The 17,416-nt window shown below is 49.6% G+C and overlaps 1 protein-coding gene across 6 annotated transcripts in view; it reads left to right on the top strand.

Moving 5' to 3' along the window:
• GNG4 (G protein subunit gamma 4) overlaps positions 1 to 17,416 on the top strand; it is a 65,072-nt gene that overhangs the window by 28,429 nt on the left and 19,227 nt on the right. For 4 of the 6 annotated variants that reach the window (XM_027046931.2, XM_027046930.2, XM_053207187.1 and 1 more), the window contains exons 2-4: positions 9,388 to 9,484; positions 12,498 to 12,615; positions 14,370 to 14,477. In XM_027046931.2, coding sequence (XP_026902732.1) covers positions 12,601 to 12,615; positions 14,370 to 14,477 — 123 coding nt within the window. In that variant the 5' untranslated portion in view covers positions 9,388 to 9,484; positions 12,498 to 12,600. The remainder of the gene's footprint in view (positions 1 to 9,387; positions 9,485 to 12,497; positions 12,616 to 14,369; positions 14,478 to 17,416) is intronic. The other 2 variants (XM_053207189.1, XM_015080735.3) reach the window with 1 other exon arrangement.

Genomic DNA, 17,416 nt, shown 5'->3' with positions numbered 1-17,416 from the left:
GGAGAATTGGGGACAGTGTAGATGCGAGCAGAGATTGGAGCGATGTGTTTATAAGCAAGGAATGCCAAGGATCACTGGGAGGCTCCAGACCAGGAAAAAGAGAGGAAAGATCCTCCCCTCAAGCCTTCAAAAAGAACGTGGCTCCACGTGGTCTTAATGGTCTTAACATGGGCTTCGTTTCAAACTTCTAGCCTCCAGAACCATGGGAATAAATGACACCAGGTTTCAAGCCACTGAGTTTGTGATTTGTTATGATGGTCCTAGGACACCAGCACACTGGCCCAGCCACATCACCTCTCAACTGCCTCTTCCTCCTAGGTGCAGTGATCTCCCCACCAGTAGAGTCACCATGAGACAAATAAAGAGTATCTCATTCTATACTGTAAGATACCACACACAGGACATGAGTTTTTGGGCATGGTCAAGGGCATGGTCCAGTTGGAGTAATGAGTTTGTAATCTGGCAGGCAGTAAAAGAATTAACTTCATACTCTATGAAGTCTGGTGGAAAAGCAACCAGACTCTTGGCCCTTTTAATGCTTGTTCCTGTCAAATAAGATTTTGGGACTCTATCTGCAAAGCCAAAGAAATGATTGGAGGGTGGCTGGGGTGGCCACGTAGATGAGAGAGCGGGAAGTATTAAGGGTCACACAGAAGACGGACGTGGTTTCTCTTTCTCTTGTTTATTCTGCACTGACTTGTCAAATGCCCTTAAATATAGCAGCTGGTCTGCCAACCTTTTCTAATTTTCTTGACCTTAATCAGGGCCAGATAAGGAGGGCAGTCACGTGGTGACTGGTGACCAGCAGGTTCCAGCCTCCCTCAGACTCCGAGTGCTCTCCTAAAAATCTCTTCCCCCTTGGGCCCATTACAGTAACGTGCCAGGCTAAAGGCTCCTTAACTCTGTGCTTATTTGGCATCAGTGTGATGAGATGTTATCAGATCAGGCAGATGCTGTCAGGGAATCAAGATGTAAATTGAGAAATTGAGACCCAGATTGTAAAATGCCCCAAGCTCCACCATCACTGTATCTACTTTGCAGAGTGGAAGTTCAAGCAGGGGTGGGGCTGGCCATGGCCTTGTTCCCTACTGAGGGGACCGAGGGGACTATGCTCCCACTGAAGATGAGTGCGACAGCACCTGATTCTCTGCTCAGGGCCCAGGATATCCAGCTCTGTCCTGGAATGGCCGTGGGAAGAAGCAAAATTTCCCTTGAGAGGCTCACATACCACTTTATGCTTCTGCGTGGTACATAAAGCCTCTGCCCTTTGCTACTACAGTGGTTATGACCTTTCAGGTGAAAGATCTCTCTCCCTTTTACATCCCTTGTTTTGAAGCTGGTGTGACCTCCGTTATTGGGGGGACACTCCAACACGTTGACTCAGTATATAAAATGGTTGTGGCAATCCGAAACCGATTTACCTTAAAGCTAGGGAAGAGGGATCTTAACTAAATGATTTTGTCAACACCAGGAGAACCTCTCCTCAGCTTCTATGCCCAAAGCAGTGCCACCTGGCATCTAACAGGATTGTAGGGTGAAAACAGCAGCATCCTTACATTTCTATTTGTAGCCCCCCTAACCCGTGGGGACTGGACCCAAGAGCAAATCTGCATGACAAGTACCACGCAATACTGGAAAGAGTGACTCAAGGCCAAGGTGTGGCTAGTGATCCAGGGCTGTGTGTTGGGCTCTGTCTCCAGTGAGCTGCTTCCTGGGGACGTGTGGGACCTGGCAGGCCCACGCCACCAGTCTATGCCCAGAAAGTGAACGTGGCTTCCCAAGGTGGAATCTTTGCTGTAATTTATGCCTCACATTTGGTTTTCCAAGTAGAATTTCTTAAATTACTACTTTTGTGTCAAGATTTGAAAGTATTTTCAAGTTTTTCTCATGAACGGGCAGTGAATTTTGTCAAATGCTTTTTCTGCGTCTGTTAGGATCATCCTCTGATTTTTTATCCTTCCTTTTGGTAACGTGGTGCATCACGCTGATTTGCAAATATTGAACCATCCTTACATCCCTGGAATAAATCACACTTGATCATGGCGAATGATCGTTTTAATTTATTGTTGAATTCAGTTTTCCACTATTTTGTCAAGGATATTGGCATCTGTTCATCAGGGGTATTGGTTTATAATTCTTTTTTTGTAGTGTCTTTGTCTCGTTTTGATATTAGGTTAATGCTAGCCTCATAGAATGAATCTGGAGGTTTTCTTTCCTCTTCTATTTTTTGAAATTAAAAAAAAAATATTTTGAGGAGGGGCGCCTGGGTGGCTCAGTCGGTGAGGCGGCCGACTTCGGCTCAGGTCATGATCTCGCGGTCCGTGAGTTCGAGCCCCGCGTCAGGCTCTGTGCTGACAGCTCGGAGCCTGGAGCCTGCTTCAGATTCTGTGTCTCCCTCCGTCTCTGACCCTCCCCCGTTCATGCTCTGTCTCTCTCTGTCTCAAAAATAAATAAGCATTAAATAAATAAATAAATAAATAAATAAATAAATAAATAAAAATATTTTGAGGAGAATAAGTCTTAACTCTTCTTTGAACGTTCAGTAGAATTCATCTGTGAAGCCATCGGGTCCTTCAGTTTTGTTAGGAGTGTTGATTTGATTACCGATTGAATTTCATTACTAGTAATTGGTCTGTTCGGATTTTCTCTTTCTTCCTGATTCGGTCCTGGAAGATTATATGTTTCTAAGAACTTATCCATTTCTTCTAGATTGTCCAGTTTGTTTGGACAACTATGTGTCCAATTATACGGTTGTTTGTATAATTTTTTGTAATAGGCTCTTAAAATCCTCTGTATTTCTGTGATGCTAGTTGTAACTTCTTCTGATTTTATTTATCAGAGTCCTCTCTTTGTTTTCTTGATGAATCTGGCTAAGGTTTTATCAATTGTGTTTATCTTTTCAAATAACCAACTCTTAGTTTCATTGACCTTTTTTATTGGTTTCTGTTTGTTTTAATTTTTTTTTTTAACGTTTTATTTATTTTTGAGACAGAGAGAGACAGAGCATGAACGGGGGAGGGGCAGAAAGAGAGGGAGACACAGAATCGGAAGCAGGCTCCAGGCTCAGCCATCAGCCCAGAGCCCAACGCGGAGCTCGAACTCACGGACCGCGAGATCGTGACCTGAGCTGAAGTCGGCCGCTTAACCGACTGAGCCACCCAGGTGCCCTGGTTTTTGTTTGTTTTAAACTTTTTTTTTTTTTTAGAGAGAGAGAGTGCAAGTGGGAGAGAGGGGCAGAGAAAGACAGAGAGAGAGAGAGAATCTCAAGCAGGCTCCATGCTCAGCAAAGGGCCTGACATGGGGCTCGATCCCATGACCCTGGGATTATGACCTGAGCCAAAATCAAGAGTAGGATGCTCAACCAACTGAGCCACCATGGTGCCCCATTTGTTTGTTTGTTTTCGCCTCTTTTTCATCTATTTCTTCTCTGATCTTTATTTCCTTTCTTCCTACTACCTTGAGCTTTGGGGATTTTTTCCCTAGTTCCTTGAGGTATAAGTTAGATTGTTTATTTCAGATTTTTCTTGGCTTTTTTTGAGGAGGGCCTATACCTCTAAAACCTCCTCTTTGGACAGCTTCTCTGCATCCCAAAGGTTGGGGAATGTTGTGTTTTCATTTTTATTTGTCTCAAAGTATCTTTTTAATTTCCTCCTTGATTTCTCCATTGACTCATTGGTTGTTTAGTAGCATATTGTTCAGCCTCCCCGTGTTTGTGTTTTTCCAGGTTTATTTTCTCATGATGAAACCGGTCATTTGTTTCATAGCATTGTGGGCAGAAAAGATGCTTCAGATGATTTCGATCTTCTTAAATTTTTCTTTGAGACTTGTTTTGTGGCCTAACGTAATCTATCCTGGAGAATGGTCCGTGTGCACTGGAAAAGAATGTGTATTCTGCTTTTGGGGAATGGCACATTCCATATGTACCTGTTAAGTTCATATGGTCTAATGTGTCGTTCAAAGCCACTGGTCTATATTGATTTGCTGTCTGGATGATCTAGCCATTGATTTAAGTGGATGTTAAAGACCCCTACTTTTATTGTATTACTGTCAGTTTCTCCCTTTATGTCTGTTAATATTTGCTTTATGTACTTAGATGCTTCTGTGTTGGGTGCATAAACATTTACAATTATATCCTCTTGTTGGGTTGATCCCTTTATTGTTACCTAATGTCCTTCTTTGTCTCTTTTTACAGTATTTTTTTTTTTTAGTTTTAATTTTATTTATTAATTTTGAGAGGAGAGAGAGGAAGAGGAGGAGGGACAAAAAGAGAGGGTGAGAGAATCCCAAGAAGTCCTCATATTGTCAGCACGGAGCCCAGTGTGGGGCTCGAACCCACAAACATGAGATCATGACCGGAGCCGAGATCAAGAATCAGACACTTAACCACATATGTGCACACCCTTACAGTCTTCGTTTTGAAGTCTATTTTGTTTGCCATAAGTATTGTTACTCCAGCTTTTTTTCATTTCCGATGCATGAAATATCTTTCTATATACCTTCACTTTCAGTCTGCATGTGTCTTTAGATATGAAGTGAGTCTCTTGTAGGCAGCATATAGATGAGACTTGGGTTTTTTATCATTCATTAACTCTCTTTCTTTTGATTGGAGCATTCGTTCCATTTAAAGTAGTTGTTGATTGCTATGTTTTTATTGCCATTTTGTTCATTATTTCGGGTTGCTTTTGTAGTTCTTCTCTGTTCCTTTCTTCTTCTCTTGCTCTCTTCCCTTGTGATGTGATGACTTTCTTTAGTCTTTGGCTAAGATTCCTTTCTCTTTATTTTTTGTAGATCTATTATAGGTTTGTGGCTTTTGGTTACCATGAGGTTCATATAAAACACCATATGGAGATATAGCAGTCTGTTTTAAGTTGATAGCTGCTTAAGTTTGTACACATTCTAAAAGCACTACATTTTTACTCCCTCTCCATGTTTCATATATTTGATATCATATTTTACATCTTTTTATTTTTTATTTTTTTCTTGATAATTTTTTTTTTACTTCTAGTTATGGCCTTTTCTGCTTAAACAAGTCACTTTAACACTTCTTATAAGACCAATTTAATGGTGATAAACTCTTTTAACTTTTGTTTATATGGGAAACTCTTTATCTCTCCTGCAGTTCTGAATGATAACCTCGCCAGGTAGAATATTTTTGGTTGCACGTTTTTTTCCTTTAGCACTTTGAAGATATCATGCCTGCAAAGTTCCTGCTGGAAAATCAGCTGATAGCCATATGAGATTTCCCTCGTATATAACTGTTGTCCTTCCTCTTGCTGTCATTCAGGCTGAAGGAGGGCAAGAAGAATGCCACCTGCCAGCATTTCCATTCCCAGAGAAAGTTCCTAAAGAGCCCTGGCCCTGTGGCACATGCCCTAAAATTAATTAATAAATCTTCTCAGGGCGCCCGAATGGCTTGGTCAGTTAAGCGTCTGACTCTTGATTTCGGTTTAGGTCATGATCCCAGGGTCGTGGGATCGAGCTCCACATCAGGCTCCATGCTGAGAGTGGAGCCTGCTTGGGATTCTGTCTCTTTCTCCTTCTGTCCCTCTCCCCTGTGCGCATTCTCTCTCTCTCTCAAATAAACAACAACAACAACGACAATAATAATAATAAATCTCCTTCACACATCACCCAGGTACTTTTCAAAGTTCTGGTTCTCAGAGCATGAGAGATTTCACAGTAGAGGCTCAGTTTCCTGTAGCATGTCAGCTCCCAGAGTTAAGCCCTGCTGATTTTCAAGGCCAGGTGTATTGGGGGCTTGTCTTCTTGGAGGTGCAGATCCCCAGGGCAGAGGGATGCCTGGTATGGATCTTGAGCTCCTCACCCCCCAGGGAGGACTTCATGCCTTTGATATCCCTCCTGATGTCTTTAGCTGTGGAAGATCTGTTCCATCAGTCTTTAGGTCATCCTAGAGAGGGTTGTTCTATATTTAGTTACAGCCTTGGTGTGTGCATGGGAGGAGGTAAGCTCAGAATCGTCCTGCTCCCCTCAGAATCAGCCACAATTATATTATTATGAGAAAAGGAGAGAATGGCTTCAGCCCCACATACACCTATCACACTATGACCATTACTTATTTACTTTCTCCCGCTCAGACACTGAGCTCTGTGGGGCCGGCAAGTCTCATTCCTCCTTATGGCTTCAGAATCTCCCATAGAAACCAACATAGATCTTCAGGTCAGGTCAAGTTCTTTGGCTATACACCCCCTAAGAATTGCATGCCTCCGTGTATGAGAATGAATTCACCAGTACAGTTTTTTGAACAATGCATGATACGCCCCACCGGACTGTAAGCCTTGTGAGAACAGAGACTATGATTTTTGCTCCTCAAGACCCAGCACCACGCCATCAGCAAAGACGCGTGACTTTAGGTCATTACACTTCACAACTGGGAGCTGAATTAGCTCCGCTTTAAGAATCGAAACCACAGCCGTCATGGAGAATCAGCATCATTGCTGTGAAGCCTGAGCCTGTTCTTTCACATATACACGAGTCACAGTTATATGAACGTGGACAGTGGGCCTGTCCTGGGACGGTGCTGGGCACACAGACGTTAGTAAAACCACCCTCTGCCCTTGAGGGCCTCCCAGCCAGCTGATGGCCACGCGGTAGAACTTTCGAGGCCTCCACAATGAGACCACCACAGCATTTTTGTCTACAGATAAGTATGTTTTTCCTATTTAAGGGGGGGAAAAAAGCCATGAGAACATCATGGCAGCATATTTAGTGCCATTAAAAAGCAGTGTTTTTCAGTGACAGATCAAGCAGACCAGTCAGGAGCCAATTCCTGTCAGCACCAATAATGTGTCTCGCTTTGAGAAGCAGTAGTGATACTGGGAGGTGTCTACAGCTCCTTCCTGGGGCCCAGGGCAACTTGGTGGGATGACATCTGAAGAAAGCCCCAAGCATTGGGTACAAAATGCTATGTGAGTGGCAAGTGGACAAGGAGAAATGGATCATCTTTCCTCGATACACAGTCTCTCAAAGAACTACCAGAGTCAACAAAATCATCTGTAAGAGCAGCCCAAAAGGCTGGATGGGACCGTGCATAGTAACGGGAGGGTCAGGAGAACACTGACTCTACCACCCGCCACCTACGGACTCCTGTGTCTTCAGTCAAGTCTCTTCACCTTGGGCTCAGACTCCCTGCATAAAGTGGCACTGCCCCCCACCCCGCCACCCCAGCCCTGGCACAGAACGTCTCCAACTCTATTTGGCACCTGAATCGCTCCGGTGAAAATGCGGCTGTAATTCCAAAGGTCTGGGTGGGCCCTGAGATTCTGTGTCTGTCCCCTTCCCGGACCCACCTGGCTCTGTCCATGAGAGTCTGAGATCTGCGTGCATCACGTGACAGGAGTAGGGCAAGCACCAGCTTAGATGCAGACTAGCGCTGTGTCTTTTCGGATGCGGCTTGCACCCCGGAATTACCTCGAAAGTCAGTGTGGCTTAGTGGTCTGGGGTGTGACCGCGGCATCTCATCTTTTAAGGCGCCAGGTGATTCACATGCACAGCAAAGCCTCGGAACCAGTGGACTTGGGCAGTGGTTTGGGGACTTGAGGTGTCAGAATCCCCAGGAGGGCCCAGAAAGAGCACCGGGGCCCAGCGTCATGGGAGTGGAACAGAGCCGGGCCTCGGCGGTACTGAGTTCCCGGGTGCTTCTGATTCTGCCAGTGTAGGAACCGCCGAGAGAGGCAGACCTACCCACGGCGGGCTGGAGTACAGCAGGTGCACCGAGAATGGCGCTCAGGTGCGCTGCCGTTATCTGTCCCCTCAGCCCCTGGGCAGCCAGTGCCAGTGCAGCCAGCTGGCTCACTGGGTCCCTTCACCCCCCGTGTGTGATGACAAAGTGTGAGATGCATTGTTCATTCCAAACAAAAACAAAACCCGGGCGTTCCTGAATCAGTCCTTCGGGGAATGGCGGGTTTCGGGCAACAGGTTTCTTCACCGCAGGACTCCTCAGAGTCTTTATGTGCCAGTGTGCAGCACGGCCCTCCAAAGGCACGAGTGAAATAATGGCCATTTCTCAAACGTCTGTGACCAGGGAACCCTTTTTCACGGAACCAGTCCAGAGAATTTGCTTCACGGGGGAGCCTGGGTGGCTCAGTCTGTTAAGCGTCCGACGTTGGCTCTGGTCATGATCTTTGGATCCTCTGTCCCCATCTCTCCCTCCCCCCAGTCTCTCTCTTGCTCTCTCTCTTTCTCAAAAATAAACACTAAAAAAAATTGAGGGGTTGGGGCGCCTGGGTGGCTCAGCCCAGGGGTTTCCTGTCTGTCCAGAAGGTGGGCAGGGAGGACCCCTGGAGCCCAGCTTTAAAGTCACTTGCCTAGGGGCGCATGGATGGCTCAGTCAGTTCAGAGCCCAACTCTTGATTTCAGCTCAGTCATGATCTCATGGTTCGTGAGTTCAAGCCCCACATGGGGCTCTGTGCTGATGAAGCAGAGGCTGTTTGGGATTCTCTCTCTCTCTGCCCCTTCCCGGCTCACTCCCCGCCTTTCAAAATAAACTTAAAAAAAATTGCAAAGCCACTTACCTAGGGAGCAGGCTTGATGCTCTGACCCTGCAGGACAGCAGGCCTCCTCTCTAGGGCTTTGTCTGTCTGTCTGTCTCCCTTTGGAAGATGGTGGGGGTGAGGGGAACACCGTGGGAACTGATCCACCCTCAGCCCTGGACTGGGGAAAATGCACCGGGCACGACTTCACCCATCCTTCCCCCAAGTCCAGCCCATTCCTGGCCAGCCTTTATTTTGCTGCAGGTTCACGGGGATCCCAGGGACGTGGATGCTGTAGGGTTGGGTGGTCAAAAAACCCCTGGGGGACAAGCCCGTTGTCCCAGAGAAGGGAGGCAACAAGCCAGGCGCCTCTCCACAGAGAGTCCCGGCATTGAAGAGACCTTTAAAGCCACCCGATTGAGTCATCTCTTCTGTGCTAGATGTCTTTTGGTTGGAACCAGGTTATTCTAATATGCGTAGGGATAATGTTAATGGGAAGAGGCACTATAATTGGTTTTTTTCTTTGCTGTAATTTTCTCTGTCTTCACATTTTCCTCCAATTGGCCTAGCTCTTTATAATAAGAAAAGGCATCTAAACTGTTTCCATTGGGCAGAGGTTGGCTAGAAGCAGGTTGGCGCGTGGGGCTTGGGGGTGACCAGCAGGCCGGGAAGGGAGAGCCGGGCCAGCCCGTGGCCCCGAGGTGTTCCCGCTCCGCTGTGTGCGATCGGGGCTTCCCTTCCTGCCCGTAGCTCACCGTCTCCCGTGTGATCTGATAAGGAGACTCCGCGGGCTACAGAGACAGCGGCAAAGCAGGAGCAGAGGGCCCTGGGGGCCGGGCGGTTGGGGGACAGCCGGCTTCTGCCACACCTGTCGACCCATCTCTGGTTGTGTCCCCAGGTGAGCCTCAAAGCAGGAGCCGTGCATCAGCCTCTCCTCTGACAACTGTCAGCCTCTGCTGCCACCTGCCCAGGCCTGTCACCGCGCCTCTCAGCAGGTAAGGAAATGATGTGTCATGTCCAGGAGCGGGTTCCCTCTGGAGAGCGGGTGTCTTTGGGCCCGGGTGAGGCTGGGCTGTCAGGATCTCCGTGTGTGGCCTGGTCCTCACACATCACTTTCTCCCAGCAGCTGTCACCATCCTGTCCCCCTGCCCCCTTCCGTAGCAGATGTAGGGCCCTCATGAAGCCACGCCCTCACGTCCTCCCCCATGTGAGTGGATGGGCCCCCTGTTGGGGGAGAAGGGAGGAGAACTGGATGACTAGATGACCACGGAAGAGGCCCCACGGCCATCTCAGTCCTAAGTTAGGCAAAGTTCAGGATCACTCGAGGGGTGAGTCTGTGCTGGGAGAGTAGGAGAGACCAGGTGGCAAGAGGGAAACCCTGTTCCTGCCCCAGATGCCATACTAGGCCCCGGAGAGGGGACGAGCTGGGAGCCACACTAGGGAGATGCTTCCTCCCACTTTCACTAGGAGTTCCACGCAATTAGGTTATCAAACCTTCCTGAATAGGTTTCCTCATTTGAGATGGTAGGGGATCGGACCTGGACCTCTACGTTCCAATGTTAACATTGAGCAATTCAAATGTTACTTGCTACTCAAGATGTGGTCCGCGGATCAGCCGCAACTGAAAGCTTATTAGAAATGCAGATTCTTGGGGGCGCCTGGGCGGCTCAGTCTGTTGAGCATCTGACTCTTGATTTGGGCTCAGGTCATGATCCCATTGAGCATGAAGCCTGCTTGGGATTCTCTCTCTCTCCCTCTGGCCCTCCCCCCTCACGCTTTCTTTCTCTCTCTCTCCAAAAAAAAAGAAATGCAGACTATTGGACCATACCCCAACTCACTCCATCAAAATCTGTGTTTTATCAAGCTCCCCAGGGATTCATACATCCATTAGATTTTTTTATAAGATTATTTATTTCGAGTGAGAATGTGTGTGCCCATGAGTCTAGGAGAGGCAGAGAGAGAGAGAGAGAGAGAGAGAGAGAGAGAGAGAGAGAAAGAGAGAGAGAGAGAATCCCAAGCAGACTCCACGCTGTCAGCACAGAACCTGACACGGGGCTCAGACTCACAAACTGTGAGATCATGACCTGATGCTAAATCAAGAGTCAGATGCTTAACTGGCTGAGCCACCCAGACCCCTCTTAAATTTTTTAAAGGGCTGATTCAGAGAGTCCCGAAGGTGCATGGAACACCTCACAAGGTAATTTGGGGGACACCGAGGAGCAATGGAGCAGCTTTAAAGCCAGCCATGGTTCTCCCCCTGTGGCCCATGCCCAGAATCCCCTCGGGAGGTTGTGAAGTACAGCTGTCTAGATCGGGGGTCGGTCACAGTCCAGGTCCTGGGTACGTGTGCTGGGAGAAAGCTTACCGGCCACTCGGAGAGAGAGCATGAACAGACATGAAACAGTACGGGTCACTGATGGCAGTAAGAGCGACGTCCTATAAGGGGGTCCGACAGGGCCAGGGGGCAGCAGGGCAGAGGAGGTGAAGTGGAGCAGGCTTGTCATCCTGTGTCCCAGGAAGAGTGCCTTCTGCCCTTATTTTCTGCATCTCCACTCTTAGTTGTGGAGGGGGGCCCTGTTACGGGCAGCTGTAGTTATTCCTCCTCTTCTTTCTTGAGCGGGAGCGGAAATTGGGGAGAGCAAGGGATTTCCATTTTGTTGTTGGCTATTTGTTTTCATGTGTTGAAAAAGACTATTTGTATATGCTGAGGAGAGGGCACCCAGAGACACCAACGTTACAGGAGAAAAAGGGCGAGTGACAGGGCAGAGCCTGAGGAGAGACGGGCCCACCACACGTGCAGTGTCAGCCTTGGATGAGGCCGGGCTTCCAGCCACAAGTGCCAGATGACCCAAGAGACTCCTGCGAGTCTCCTGACTTTGCCCTGGGTCCGTCCCCAGTGGCCAGTATGGCAAGACCCAGTCAAGGCAGCCAGAGAGGGGGTATCTCCTCTCATGCCTCAACAAGGGAAGTAAACACGGGGTAACCGGGAATGGGAGTGAGATGGCGGGCAGCTTTGAGGACCCACTAAGGCTGACTGTGTGTGATGGCACCAGTCCCAGCACATGGGGGGCTTCCACGGAAGCACCTTGCAGCCCCTTAGTGTGAGTGGAGTGGGGAGGGTGTTGGAGATATGATGGGAAAGACAAAGGAAAGACGACAAGTCTTGGGAGAGAGGGACCATGAGTTGGGTTGTCCAGTAGGCTGACTGTGGCTCTGGGTGACACTAGGGAAGGCTGTCACCGAGGAGACAGCCATGGAAGGACATAGCACTTTGAGGCTGAGAGGGAGGAAAAGGGTGAGCAAGGAAGGCTCAGAGGTTGTGGTGAGAAGGTGACACTGGGGCTGTGGACAGACATGGTCTGGAGGGGACACAGGAGAGGCCACCAAGGAGGTGGAGGACGAGGCGGGGTTAAGAGTCCATGTATCTCAGGTTCTGGAGCCCCCACCCCACCAGCCTATTTTATCTCCAGGACACAAGAAGCCAAACACAGCTCATTGGGATCTTTCTGAATATTAAGCATTCAGCCAGAGTTCTCCTCTGTGTTGCAGAGTGGAGTAGTTGAAAATGTGCCCCTCTTTGTAAACAGAGGAAGAATGAGAAAATAGTGGGGTGGGATTGGGGTGTTCTAAATGCAGCCAGTCAGGGGCCAGAGGGAGGGAGATGGCCACTCTGGGGTCTGACGAGGCTCTGATTCTGCTAGTAACAGTTCCTATACAGGGACACCTGCTCTCACTTAAACACACTCACACCCACCCACACACACACAGTGCAGAGCCTCTCTCCTCCTCCTTGGTTGGCCCTTCCCCCGTGTCTTCCGTCTTCACTCCTGCTGACCCTGGCCTCGGCTTCCTTCTACTCAGCCATCCCTGTGCCCTACTTCGGTGCCTTCCCCAACTTCTAAAATCCCAAGATCAAATATGAGGAAAGAGAAGGATGAATTCTGGAATGGGAAGAGAGGATCAGGATCTGAGAGCAATGATTTGTGGGTCCTTTTTTCCTTGCATCAGGCCGGGGAAGGTTGAGAACCAGACTGTTCTTCCTTTTGTGTGGATACACAGGAACGCTGATATACATCAACACTCACACCCACAGAGGAACAGCTACACACACATGGACTGGCACAGGGCACGTACCACAGGCCTGTGGGCACACACAGGGACACACACAGACCTGAACACACATGCAGAACATATAAGCGCATCTCTACATAGCAGGGTTTAGGTGGCTCTCCCCCTGGGTTTCCAAGCCCCAACTATTCATTATTCTCCTTCTCTTCTTGTTGAGTAGAAGTTCCCAACCAAGACAGGAACACCTACCTGTTAAACTTAATTTAGGTGACTGATCTCTATCTTAGAACAAGAAACTTCTGGGGGTACCTGAGTGGCTCAGTCGGCTAAGCATCTGACTCTTGATTCCAGCTCAGGTCATAATCTCACAGTTCATGAGATTGAGCCCCGAGCTGGGCTCTGTGCTTACATCATGGAGCCTGCTTGGAATTCTCTGTCTCCCCCTCTCCATCCCTCCCCCACTCATTCTCTCTCTCTCTCTGTCTCTGTCTCTGTCTCTCTCTCTCTCTCAAAGTAAACATTAAAAAACCAAGAAACCTTTATTTTTCAAAACACTGCCTATGGACAAATGAAGCTGCCGCCATGCCTCGCCTGAACCACAGAGTTAGCACGTATGTGGAAAACCCACAGAGCGTGGTCTATACACCAAGATACTGGCCGGGTCTCCTCAACCCTCACTATGTGCCTTTGGAAGCCACTGTCACCTGTGCAACCCACCTGCAGCTCTGAGGTTGAATGATTAGGCCCTTTCCAAGTGGTCTCTCATTAGATGGGGCGACTGGAACCATAGGCACCTGTGTAGAAGTCTGTGCTTTCTTCTGGAACAGTTCGCATTCCAGTGTTTTCTTAGTCACGTGGCATCCTTACATGTCAGATCAGGGAGAATTTCTTTCTTCTTCTACAAATACAGATCTCTGCTTGGGATACGGTGTGTGTGTGTGTGTGTGTGTGTGTGTGTGTGTGTGTGTGTGTGTGTGTGATTGTTTAAAAACAAACTCGGGCACCTGGGTGGCTCAGTCAGTTGAGCGTCCGACTTTGGCTCAGGTCATGATCTCGTGGTTCAGGAGTCTGAGCCCCGCATCGGGCTCTTAACTCTCAGGGTGGAGCCTGCTTCCCATCCTCTGTCCCCCTCTCTCACTGCCCCTCCCCCATCCCTCGCTTGCATGTGTGCGCTCTCTCTCTCAAAAATAAATAAACATTTTTAAAAATTAAACTAAATAAATAAAAACTCCCAGCATAAAGTCCAAAATTTTTCGAATGAGGGCAAATTAACATTAATAACAAAGCAATTGTATTCAGGGGAAACTTGTACTCAGAGCTGTAGAAAGATCCCTTACCTAGGCTTCAAAGCTTTGAGTTTGGGTTCTGGATCCACAAACTTTGGCTGTGAGACCTTTAGCTATTGGCTCAATTTCTCTGAGTTTTGCACTTCCCTGACTTAACAAAACCAAACTTAATATGTTTTGCCAGCCTTCGGGGCTGCTAGGTGAATGAACGGACAAATGTGTAGGGAAACGATTTACTGCTAACAAAGTACCCCCCAAAAGTCAGGGGATTAACGCTGGGACCATCTAGTATCTTCCACTCCCTCTACTCACGGCTGAGAAAGTCTCCCCAGGCAAAAGCATAAGGTCTTGCTCCCATCCCCCTCGTGAAGCATTTCTTCCGCTCGTCCCCGGGAGGGTTTACTCACAGATGCTCCCTGCCGTGGACAGAGACGCTGTGGGTGGTGGGAGCGGGAAGAAGAGCGAGGGCTCCGCCCGACCTTGGGGAAAAGCCGCACTTCCAACCCTCTGACTTTGCTTGTTTCAGGGGCAGAGAATGAAAGAAGGCATGTCGAATAACAGCACCACTAGCATCTCCCAAGCGCGGAAGGCCGTCGAGCAGCTTAAGATGGAAGCCTGTATGGACAGGGTGAAGGTGAGCACGCCCGAGCCGGCCTCACCCCTGCCCCAAACCCAGCTCGGAACGGTCCTCCCATTTCCTTGCGAGAGTTAACACGCTACCCGGCAGAGCGGCCAGCCGGCCTTGGCAGCTGTAACATTTACAAATGAGTGTTTGCCTCAGAGTTCCAAGTGTGCTCAAGGATCCAAATGATGCAGAATACACAGTGTGCATGAATTCCGTAAGGAATGGCCAAAAATAGACTCATATTCGTCTCAGCTCTATTTAGCCCTGTTGTCATGCCAATAAGCGAGAGAGTTTAACGGTGAGATCAATCAGAGTTCTCCTGCCTGATCCAGTGACTTCGAGGTTAGGCAGTGTCGGGTGTTTTGACAGGGGCGCTGTTGAGAGTGGAGCATTGAACCGTGCATCGTGTTTGTCAAATGTTCCTTTGGGGAAAGTGAGGGAAGGTGCCAGTCGCCTCCTACCATGTTCATTTCGCTGCTCAGCGTAGGTCTGTTCGTGCTGGGAGAGCTGGACAGGATGAAGCCACCTATTCTCCGGATGTCACTTAGATTTGCAGGAGGCCGGGCAGAGCACGTCGCTCTGAAATAGCATTCGGGTCCATTGACTGTGATAGAGCTGGAACCCCGCCAGGAGTCTGACACTAGGAGGCTCAAGTCCAGCGGCCTTTGGGCACCTGGAATCAGGGGTCTCGCCCAGGCATCTGGGATTCAAAGAAGACAGGTTGCAAGGGGGCAACGGGTGACTCCTAAAGCCTTCCACTGGCAGAGCAGACAGTCCGTCCCCAAGGTTCCCATCACCAAGACCCCCTCCCCCCACCTCACGCTGCAGTTATGGCCAGCTAGCACCAGCCCCTGCCTCCATCGCGACAGTTATTCCCTCCCCTGGGGCCTTGGGGTTCGAGCTATCCAAGGAGGCAGCGGCTTGCACAGAAAGTGACGTAATGATAGAAGACAAGGGGAGGGAGTCCAGCGTGATGCAAATTGGCATAAGTGGACCAGTATTATGGGCCACCTTGCACATTCTTTTTTTTTTTAAACGTTTATTTATTTTTGAAAGACAGACAGAGTGCGAGTGGGGGAAAGGTGAGGGAGGGGCAGAGAGAGAGGGAGACACAGAATCGGAAGCAGGCTCCAGGCTCTGGGCTGTCAGCACAGAGCCTGACGCAGGGCTCGAGCTCGTGAAGCGTGAGATCGTGACCTGAGCCGAAGTCGGACGCTCAACCTACTGAGCCACCCAGGCGCCCCGCCGTGCACATTCAGCTACAGATGAGGCATCGCCCCTTAAAGTCTAGGCTAGAGGAGGGAGCGAGAAAACAAACCACCGGAAAGGAGGGAGAGCCCCGCCAGTGTAGAGATGGATGTGACAATGAGCGCCGCAGACAGTGAGTGTTCCGCAGGGACAGACATTTGCTGAGAGGAGGGGGGGGGGGGTGTTGGTGAGCCTCGCTCTTCTGATAAACGTGCCTGAATACCTGCTCTGCACGAGGCGTGGTGCGGGGATACAAACACGAGCGGAATGATGGCCCCGTCCTATCGCTCAGAGAGGCCTTTGCGGGGCTGGGAGCTGGTTCTGAGGGGATACCCGAGAAGGGAGCTAACCGGCGCTCATTTCCAGCGGCCGCACTTGGCAGAGAGCTGCGGGTTGTGCCGGGAAGGCCGCTTTGGGCAGCTCGGGGGTGCTGGGTCCGCAGGCGCGGATCACACAGCCGAGTGAGTGGGAAGCCTGGGCCGGGAGGTGAACTGACCTGTCAGCAGCAGAGGCGGTCGTCAGAGGCCAGGGGGCAGCCGGAGCTGCAGAAGCAGGTGCAGCGTGGAGCAAAGAGCAAAGGTGGAGGCAAAGGAGAAGCAGCAAAGGAGAAGCAGACACCCAAGAATTGGGTGCGGAAGTCAGGCAGTCGAAATAGGAGACACCAGGGAGCAAGACGTTATAACCCAACTGCAGAGCTCCGTGGCCAGAGACCGGAAAGACCACAGGCACCGGTTTGGGCAACGGGACGGTGGCCACGCCGGGGAGTCCGACCCCGGCAAGGAAGACAAATTCTGTAATAACAGATCCTCACTTGCGACAGTCACCAGATGTCCCCACCACGAAGGGTCTCACTGAAGACCCATGTGCAGTCTCTGAAAGAATGAAGAGAAACCATAAGCCAACTCAAAGTCAAGTCTGTTAGATGGTGTTCAGGGGGGCAGGTCGTCCGGCTCCTGGGGTGACGACGCTGTGGAAATGTCCCGGATCCCAGAAGGGAGCTTCCTGGAGGGCATCTTCAGACTCTGTGGTAACTCCAGGCGGGTGGCCACCAAGAGCCGCGTCAGATTTGCTTCAGAGGTGGCAGAGTTGTGTCATTGAGGAGATGATGCAGGGCTTCCTGAGGGGAGAGGTGGCCCCGAAGAACCACATCCCTGCTGTGCAACCACGTGTGTTTTCTTGCTCATAAAACCTTCAACATTTATTATTTTTTTAACGTTTATTTATTTTTGAGACAGAGAGAGACAGAGCATGAACGGGGGAAGGGCAGAGAGAGAGGGAGACACAGAATCCGAAGCAGGCTCCAGGCTCTGAGCTGTCAGCACAGAGCCCGATGCGGGGCTTGAACCCATGGACCGTGAGATCATGACCTGAGCCGAAGTCGGATGCTCAACCGACTGAGCCACCCAGGTGCCCCAACATTTATTTTTTTAATGTAGTAAGATACACATAACATGTACCCTTTTAACTGGTTTTTTTTTTTTAAGTTTATTTTTTGACAAAGAACAAGCAGGGGAGGGGCAGAGAGAGGGGAGGACAGAGGATCTAAAGTGGGCTCTGAGCTGTCAGCATAGAGCCCGATGCAGGGCTCGAACTCACAAACCAAGATCATGACCTGAGCTGAAGCTGTTCGCCTAACCGACTGAGCCACCCAGGCACCCCTTCACACGTGGTTTTAAGCACTAGACCCCCCCTTGCTTCTG

This window comes from Acinonyx jubatus, chromosome D2 (genome assembly GCF_027475565.1).
Source record: "Acinonyx jubatus isolate Ajub_Pintada_27869175 chromosome D2, VMU_Ajub_asm_v1.0, whole genome shotgun sequence".
NCBI lineage: Eukaryota > Metazoa > Chordata > Mammalia > Carnivora > Felidae > Acinonyx > Acinonyx jubatus.
This window is presented reverse-complemented; position numbering and strand designations above follow the sequence as displayed.